This window comes from Hippoglossus stenolepis, chromosome 18 (genome assembly GCF_022539355.2).
Source record: "Hippoglossus stenolepis isolate QCI-W04-F060 chromosome 18, HSTE1.2, whole genome shotgun sequence".
Classification (NCBI taxonomy): Eukaryota; Metazoa; Chordata; class Actinopteri; order Pleuronectiformes; family Pleuronectidae; genus Hippoglossus; species Hippoglossus stenolepis.
In genome coordinates this window covers 19,882,025-19,891,863 of record NC_061500.1, presented here as the reverse complement: position 1 = coordinate 19,891,863, position 9,839 = coordinate 19,882,025, and the positions used below count along the sequence as shown (strand labels likewise).

Here is a 9,839-nt window from a genome sequence, read left to right as displayed (position 1 = left end):
TTGCTGTTGCAGAAGGCGGACTGGCCCTGGGCAGCAGCAGCAGTAGTACACAGTGGAACTGCGGAGTGACGGCGCGTTATTCTTTACATGATTAAAATACTAAACGTGGAAGAACATACGCACGGATCCACAGAAACGTAACTTGAATACCCAGTCCGTCATGGAGTCCTATGACATTTTAGCTAACCAGCCGGTTGTGATTGATAATGTAAGTATGATGTCATTCATCCACACCCAAACTGAGGCCGCTGGCCGGGACCGTTGGCTAGCTGTTAGCTTCAGGAACTATTGTGTTAGGGGACAAAACATCGGTGACCATTGCTAAACATGTCGTGTTTACCAACACAGCTTTCTGGTGGCCCAGCTAGGATCCTGCCGGCAGTGAGGACTTGGGGCGGCGTCTCTTGACGTGTCCAGCCCAAGCAGCTTTTCGCTAACCCGGCTAGCTAGTGTTGGGTGTGTGTGTGTTGTCCTGAGCGTTAGCCGCCCGCGGAGCTGCAGCTGGATCTTTTATTGTGTGCATACCCAATACGTATCAAAGCATGCCGAGCTGTCACCAAGGATGTGAGAGTCACCCGGAGCCATTAGCTCCACAGCACGGAGACCGTGCATCTCGTATCTGCAGCTAGCTAGCTCCTTCTCAATCTTAGCAGGTTGGAGTAGTCGTCAGAATTGTTTTCCTGTCTTCTGTCATGGTTCAGCCTGAAGATAAATTGCCTTCATTGCGATATTAAGAAGGTCGTTAAACACATATAACTGCATCTACGTTTGTGACATTTTGTTGAATTCTTTGCTAACCACAAGAGCGTTAGCTTAGCATTCAGGTACATACAATGGACGTTTCACACAGTGGACGTGTTTGCTGTACAATAGTTCACCACATTCTGTGAACCAAATGGGAATTGCAGCTGTTATACCACTGCAGAAGTCATTTGACACTATACCTTCTCATTTGTCTCATGTCGTAAGGCTATAATGAAAATGATGTTGCCCTACTGTTCAGGGGAGTCGCTACTTCAGTCAGACAGACAGATTATAATGTGTACAGCATTGACTTCCAGCTTTGTGCCAGCCTCCCTGGACTAAGTAGCCTTTGAGACAGAGGGGATGTGGGGCCCAGTGTTTCTGCTAGTTGCGAGCTGGTGTCTGAGCTAAGAGTGTGACTGCTACTGGCCTCAGGCTGTGTCTTATGACCTCCCTCTTTCTCACACGCTGCACAGAGATGGAACTACAGCTCCTAGGTTCAGTCATAACCCTGTGATGTTGGATTCAAATCTTATGTCTGTGTTTTCTTCAGGGTTCGGGGGTTATCAAAGCTGGTTTTGCTGGTGACCAGATCCCAAAATACTGTTTTCCTAACTAGTAAGTGTTCCTTGACCTCTTTTGACAACACTCACTTTACAAGGACCATATTTAATGTAAAGCAGTTATTTTCAGTATTGACCTATCTTCTCATTAGTTTATGGGTTATTTGAGTATCTTTTTGTCGAGAAGATGAAAATTGTGGAACAAAATAGGAGTTTCCTAGAGACCAAGATGATATGATGATTGATGTATTATATGTTGATCAGCTAATTGTCAAAATCAAAGATGTTTTGTTTACAAAATTTATAAAATACAGTAAAGTAGAAGTTTGGTGTTTCCGGTTGAAAGGTGACCCAAACAAATATACAAATCCCATATATAAGAAAAAAACCTTGAGACTTTTATTTCAGGGGATCCTATATCAGACAAATATAAGAGCAGTATAAAAAACCATACAGAACACAAGTAACCTAAAATCCAACCCTAAAACTCCAAACCAGAGTGACAAGTACCATATTAGGTACACTGTGATAGAGATAATCCAACTATAGAGTAACAGTCAGTGATGGTGTTACGGAAAATGTTTGCCATGTTTTCTGAGATAAGAGACTAAAACATTTAGAAATAAATCAAGTGATATAATTCTTTATTATGAATTAATCCTCTGCTGATCTACTGTTGGGTTACTCAACTTCCTGTCTCAGCTGTAATGTAGTATCAGATATTTTATGCTGGTGTTATGAGTACTTAATATTGTCTGACAATCTATTTCTGTGTGTGTGATTCAGTGTGGGGCGTCCCAAGCATGTGCGCGTGATGGCAGGAGCCCTGGAGGGAGACCTCTTCATTGGACCCAAGGCGGAGGTAATACACACACAAAGAGTTCCTTTAAAAAAGCACTCATTATTCCAGTATGGGTCTACTGGTTTCATTGGGCCTGTAGTCTTGTACTAAATATTGGAAGTGAGATGCATGCACGTTGTACCGATGTCGGCCGGTCGGGGTCATGAGTTGCCTTGCAGTACAGTTTAGCCCTGCAGCCTCCTAATCAGCCCATGACTTTGACATGCAGTGTTTTAGCCTGGCATTCTAAAAGCTCAGTTTTCATCAGATCTGATAACTTTGTTCCAAGTTGTCTCCCATGAACCTTCTGTCCATAGTGGTCTCCTTTGCCACTCTGCCATGAAACTGATGATTTGCTAAGGCAACAGTTGTTGTATGCGCAGTAATATTCCTTTCAATGCTTCTCCAGGATATGAAGCATGTGACTGAATAATTTTGTCCACAGTGCATTTATGAGACATTCTGTGAAGAAACTGGAGAACTGCAAATTCACAAACGCATACCAAAAAAAAGAAGCTTAATTTGTAAACTTTAACTGATGTCAGTGTTGATTTCCCACTTACTGATATATTGTGTCTTTGTCCCCCCTACTCTATACTGCTCAGGAACACAGGGGCCTGTTGTCGGTGCGGTATCCGATGGAGCACGGGATTGTGAAGGACTGGAACGACATGGAGAGGATCTGGCAGTACGTTTATTCCAAGGAGCAGCTGCAGACTTTCTCTGAGGAGGTGAGATCCTCTCTTCCTGTCGCATGATAATAAGGGGACCTTCTGTTTGAAATTCCAATGTCAGTATGTCTGATCATTCATCTTTGTGTTGGTTATCTTTCCCAGCATCCTGTACTGTTGACTGAGGCCCCTCTCAACCCCAGCAAGAACAGGGAGAAGGCTGCAGAGGTTTTCTTTGAAACCTTCAACGTTCCTGCTCTCTTCATCTCCATGCAGGCTGTGCTTAGCTTGTAAGAACTCCCTGCTTTTCTGTGTAGTCACAAGTTTAATTCACAAAGACTTCATTGCCACCCATTATCCACTGAAGCATGTCTCCTCAGTTAACTTTATAGTGATGTGACTACAAAGGACAGTTACATTACTGCTTACTAACCACCCAAGTGAGGCTACTTGTTGTGAAGAATGTGGTAGGCCTGTTGTCACTGTATAACAGTTAACCTGCACAGGAGTCGTTAAGATTATATATACAATATTCATTGCCACTAGATGTAGCACTAGCAACAGCATCTTGGACCAAAACAAATGCTCCATTGGCTGCCCCTTCCCACTCCCTTCCTTTTCTCAGCAAGTAGTTTTTCCTTACTCTTGTTGAGGGTTAAGGGCAGAGGAAGTCACACCCTGTTAAAGCCCTATGAAGCAAATTGTGATTTGTGAATATGGGCTATACAAATACAATTTGTTTGATTGATTGTTGCCTATACAATCTGTGGACATTGTAAAGTGCAGTGGAAGTACATGCACTACTAGGAGCACCAATTTATAAACTTGCCCTGTTTACATGAGAGCCAGGCTGGTCTAATGGACCTGTCTCACTAATTCATGGATGGGTTCTACCATCAGTGCCTGAGCTTTCTGTGTGGGACACTTTGATCAGTAAATGTGTTTTTATTAAATTTTTTTTAAAGTGCAGCACACTCAGCAGGCCTGCACTATGGCTAGCAGCTAATCAGCAAGGCTAGTATCGTTAGCATAGCCATACTATGCTGTTTATATCCCATACAACTATAAAAATAAGGTGTTAATAATGTCACTTTAGTCCATAGTAATTGGGGTGCAACTCTCGTCTGTTTTGTGCAGGTACGCCACAGGCCGTACCACCGGTGTTGTTTTGGATTCAGGTGATGGTGTGACCCATGTTGTGCCGATCTACGAGGGCTTTGCCATTCCACACTCCATCATGCGTGTAGACATAGCTGGAAGAGATGTCTCTCGGTACCTCCGCCTGCTGTTGCGCAAGGAAGGCTACAACTTCAACACCTCTGCAGAGTTTGAGGTCGTTCGCACCATCAAAGAGGTAAGAGGGATTACTTGTGAAATGATTTGAAAAATAAAATATGCATAACTTGTACATTGTCTAACCAGATGTGTCTATCTCTACAGAGAGCCTGTTATCTGTCTCTCAACCCACAAAAGGACGAGACTTTAGAAACAGAGAAGTCTCAGTACGTTCTTCCTGATGGAAGCACTTTAAATGTGAGTCAAACTGATTCTGAGAAGTGTTTTGCAAAGATGTTAAATATTTCCATATCTGAAAAACTAGCCCCATCCTTACCACAAACCTTGAAATCTTATTTTCAGATTGGTCCAGCCAGGTTCCGTGCTCCAGAGCTGCTCTTCAGACCCGACCTGATCGGAGATGAAAGCTCGGGGATCCACGAGGTCCTGGCCTATGCTATCCAGAAGTCTGACATGGATCTCAGACGCACATTATTCTCCACCATAGTATTGTGTGGAGGATCAACACTGATCAAAGGTTGGTGTTCGTCCACTGCAAACACAGTAAAAGTTCCACATGTGGTCATATATTTGGGGACGTTTGTGCGACTACTGACCATAAATAAAGATGTACCACACGTCTCCACTTCTCACATTGTACAAAAATTAAGGTAAAATACATTATCTTGGATATATGTGCCAACATCTTGAGCTTTTGACGTTAATTTTGGAGCCAGTGTCTGTGCAGTAGTGATCGTGGTGGGGAGCCACGGTATTGAGGTCCTGCCGTTACACATGTTTAACCAAACATAAAACAGACTCAGCTTATAATCCAGTAACTAATTAAAACCAAACTTATTAGAAAAATTTAAACTTGAACATACGTCAGTGTAAATTGTCTTTATATAGCACTTCTCTAGTCTTGATGACCACTCAAAGTGCTTCGCTGTATAGTATTTTCATTCACACACAGTCATACCATGCATCTATGTGCAGCATTTTTTTTTTTATCATAAATCACTGATACACTTTTAGCACAGCTGTCAGGGGAAATCTGGGGTTCAGTAACTTGCCCAAGGACACTTCCGCACACAGAACTGTCGGAGACGGGGTTTGAACCGCCGATCCTCTAGTTAGTGGACGACCCACTCTGCCTCCTTAGCCACAGTCGTGATAAGACTACCTAAAATGACAGAAACAGTCTTTGAGGAAAAATAATTAGACGTGGGTTTACCATCTTGATCGATCAAGATAGTTTGGCTTCACTTTTGGGTAGCTGTCCTGTCGTAAATCTTTACTGTGCAGTCAAAGGCACTGATATGACTAAAATAGTGCAGGGTCAAACAATGCATGGGGCTGCGTTGTTGTGGTCACATTGTAGTAACAGTTTTGGCAGGATATTGCAAATCATACTAATCAATGAATCAATGTTATATCTTTTAGGTTTTGGGGAAAGACTACTCACTGAAGTCAAGAAGCTTGCACCCAAAGACGTAAAGATCAAGGTGAGTTCTTTATGTGGGTGGACTAACAGGTGCTCCCATGATGTTTACTGACTGTCTTCATAGTAATGGCAATCATTGCCTATTGACCTCTGGAAATTTGTTTTTGTGACCTGCTTTTTTCTTGTCCAGATCTCTGCTCCTCAAGAGAGGCTCTATTCCACATGGATTGGGTAAGCATTCAGTTTTTTTTCTATAACAGCTTCAAACCTTCCTCTGTAAAAGAAACATGGCTCCTGCATGATTTGTGCAGAACTGAAAAGTATTTTCTTTTAAATTTTGGGTTAGGGGTGTGGTAAATGCTCAACCAGGGCAAATCATAGATCCATCTGCACTTGATGCGACACTATGCTCACGTTTGTGATGAAAACTGTTACCTAGAGCTGTGCTGGCAACAATTCTTGCTTTTGAACTAGTCTCTGAAAAAAAAAAAAAAAGTATTATAAAATATTATATTATAAGATCTAATATTATATTATGAGATCACTGGCCACTTTATTAGGTACACCTTGCTAGTACCGGGTTGGACCCCCTTTTGCCTTCAGAACTGCCTTAATTCTTCGTAGCATAGATTCAACAGGGGTGGCGTTTAAACGATGCTCAATTGGTACTAATGGGCCCAAAGTGTGCCAAGAAAATATCCCCCACACCATTACACCACCACCACCAGCCTGAACCGTTGATACAAGGCAGGATGGATCCATGCTTTCATGTTGTTTACGCCAAATTCTGACCCTACCATCTGAATGTCGCAGCTGAAATCGAGACTCATCAGACCAGGCAACGTTTTTCCAATCTTCTATTGTCCACTTTTGGTGAGCCTGTGCGAATTGTAGTTTCCTGTTCTTAGCTGACAGGAGTGGCACCCGGTGTGGTCTGCTGCTGCTGTAGCCCATCTGCTTCAAGGTGAATGTGTTGTGCGTTCAGAGATGGTATTCTGCATATCCTGGTTGTAACGAGTGGTTATTTGAGTTGCTGGAGCCTTTCTATCATCTCGAACCACTCTGCCCATTCTCCTCTGACCTCTGACATCAACAAGGCATTTTCGTCCACACAACTGCCGCTCACTGGATATTTTCTCTTTTTCGGACCATTCTCTGTAAACCCTAGAGATTGTTGTGCGTGAAAATTCTCAGTAGATCAGCAGTTTTTGAAATACTCAGACCAGCCCGTCTGGCACCAACAACCATGCCACCTTCAAAGTCCCTTAAATCCCCTTTCTTCCCCATTCTGATGCTCGGTTTGAACTTCAGCAAGTCGTCTTCACCACGTCTAGATGCCTAAATGCATTGAGTTGCTGCCATGTGATTGGCTGACTAGCTTTTTGTGTTAAGAAGCAATTGAACAGGTGTGCCTAATAAAGTGGCCGGTGAGTGTGTATATGTATATAAAATTCAACAGATTATTGCAGAGCATTATTGCTCAAAATACAGTATCAGGGAAAAGTACTGCAACATACTGTATTGATTGTAGTTTTGCGGCAAAGTTGTGACCTTCCCTCTCTTCTTTCCCAACAGGGGCTCTATTCTGGCATCACTGGACACCTTTAAAAAGATGTGGGTGTCGAAGCGGGAATATGAAGAAGACAGAGCACGTGCCATCCACAGGAAGACTTTCTAGTCTGGGCTCTGTGAAAGCCCCCAGAACTGCCCTCAAACCCCCCCTCCATCATACTGTCGGAGACTCCCATATTCCTGCACCTGCCATTTTCTTCTAAACCACTGTCAGCCTACTGCTTTACCCCCACCCCTCCTCAGAAAAACACACAAATTATTTGTGGGTGTTTCCTTATTTCCTCCTCTTTCATTTCCCTCCTGTTCTCCATGTTCCTCTTGCTGTTGGGTGAAGGGGACAGCACCCGTCACATCACTCCCAAGCATCCCAAACATTCACATACAGAGGGCTGCCAGGGTATCTGAGAGGGCAATGATTAGCACTGTGGACTATCGCTACAGGCCATGCCATTCTATCATTTAGTCCACATTGAAGTATTGCTGTTGCTCTCTCGTCTACAAAGCCCTGCAAGGTGTAGAATATAATGAAATGTCAAAAAACGTGAATGTTTTTCTTTTTTTCTTTTGCTACTGTTGAAGTCTCCATTCCAAACCGAAGACATAGATTTTTATTTAATGTCCTCTTTGTAGGTTTTTTTAAACTTTCAGACACGGATTAGCTCATACAGAACAGAACAAGGCTTGATCAACTACAGCAGCATATAGTGCTAGTAAGGTAAAGGTAACCACTGTATTATGTATTTGGCCAAAATTGCACAGTTACTATCTTAAAGTGATGCAGTTGATGTATAATCCCATCTGACTAACCTGAAGTCGGCTCTTGTTATCTTCTCTGTTGTTGTTACCAACAAAATGTTTCCACACAATGAAGTTCGATGAAGAAAAAATTTGGCGCAGTCGTTTTTGTCAGCTTTGTTATCAGCTGACAGATTAAATCAAAGTTAGGAAATGTCTTCTTTTTCATTTGTTTCCTCGATCACAGTGACCAAGATTAATTTAACACTTGAAGAAAAATCTAATTTATTTTTCAACCTGGTTCTTATTGTCGTAGCTGTGGCTGCTGTGCCTCTGGGACTGCCATCTGTTGTAGAGATTTTGGTTAGTGCAACTTGTGCAAAGTACAGTGAGTCTCTTAAAACGTCATGTACATGATATAAAATGAGGCTCTGATTGATTTGAGTGTGGGTTGTTATTTGTAGAGAGAACGGTTGGGAGGTGACTGGCAGTGCTCTGGTTGTTGTGTATCTTTGCAGAGGCAGAATCCAATTCTCTTGATACCCTCAATCTTCGTCTGGGATTCCTGTTTGAGTAAAAGTGGTCGACCATCAGAGGGTAATTTCAACTAAAGCTGAAACGATTAGTTAATTCATTGTTTAAAATCTGCAGATTGATAAACCATAACTGATGTTTACAGACCAATTTCCATCATTGATTAAGCTGGTGATTCCTTCACATATTTTATCCTTTTACTGTAAAACGTAGGGAAATGGCGATATATATTCTTTTTATGAATACCCTGACCAACGGTTCAACCCATAAATGTGTTCAGTTTAGTGTCATCCATGTATAGTCTTTTCACCTGAGAAGATAAGGGCAGTTGTTTGTTATTGCTAGAAAATATTAAAAACTAATGTTTAGACAAAGAGGCTAGTGTTGTGGATGACTTGTGTAAAACAAGTGGGCTTCAAAAGATTTAGGGGGGTCATGCTGCGCTCAGAATTAAGTTAAATAACGTGAAAAAGAACCAGGTGGAAGAATACTAGATCATTTCCTTGGAATGTTTTTCAATGTAACATTCAGCTGACATATTAAAAAAAGTTTCTGTCCAATTTCCCCAACTTGTCTATGTGAAGCTCTGTGCTTCACAAACTCTGTTGCATATCAGTGAATCTTGTTTCAGAGACATGTCCACTGAGACAAATGGCCAGGCTCTGGAGTCTCTGGAGTTCCCTCCCTCCCTCCTCCCTCCTATGTACTGAAAACCGGGTCTTATGATTTCCCTGCATCTCAGTGGCAGTGAAGGGGTTGTGTCCACACCTCACCTGTCCGCCTTACACCGACTGTGTCAATGCCGCAGCGCTCATTACGTCTGCTTTTTGGTGTTTTTAAAAGAAGATGAGAACAAGAGAAACAGGTTGTAAAGTGTCATCAGCCTTGTGTACAGTGGAATGCTTTTCAAAAACAACCACCACAAAAAACATAGGATAACAGACTTCAAATGTACAAAACTGTTTATTCAAGTGTTTGCTTTTACTTTTTCGTAAATTCAATATAATAAATAAGTTAATGGCTGCTGCCTCGATGTCCCTTCATTGGTTTATCCTCTGCTCTTAGACTCGTTTTTTGGTTAGTAGATATAGTGTATATCCAGTACAAACACATGCACTACATATACTTTTTGGGCAGTTTAAACACAATCTATAATGACCATTAAAAATATTGCAAATACAGCAAAAATGTAAAGAATGAAATGTGTCTTCAGTATTGGCAGCTTACCGTGTCATAGGGCCTAGCTGCGACTTGGACCAAGGGAGTGTTTAAATAGTCCATTTTGTTTCGGAGAGTTCCTATTTGAGTGAAATAACCTAAAAGTATTTCAGCAGCCGCCATAATAAGAGCTGTTTGAATTCTCTAAATCATGAGAAAACGAGCTTTGATGCTTCCTCACGTATCTCTTTGAGCAGAGAAAACTTCCGAAACCAAAGAAATTGTCATCCCACAATTCTTTG

The 9,839-nt window shown here is 42.0% G+C and overlaps 1 protein-coding gene across 1 annotated transcript; it reads left to right on the top strand.

Annotated features, from left to right (window-relative positions):
- On the top strand, positions 1-9,402 carry actr1b (actin related protein 1B). Its single transcript, XM_035184816.2, has 11 exons — positions 1-208; positions 1,298-1,362; positions 2,094-2,169; positions 2,754-2,879; positions 2,985-3,109; positions 3,957-4,173; positions 4,260-4,352; positions 4,458-4,632; positions 5,538-5,599; positions 5,729-5,769; positions 7,114-9,402. The coding sequence occupies exons 1-11, from the start codon at positions 161-163 to the stop codon at positions 7,214-7,216; spliced, it is 1,131 nt and encodes a 376-aa protein (XP_035040707.1). The 5' UTR covers positions 1-160; the 3' UTR covers positions 7,217-9,402.
- The last annotated feature ends 437 nt before the right edge of the window (positions 9,403-9,839 follow it).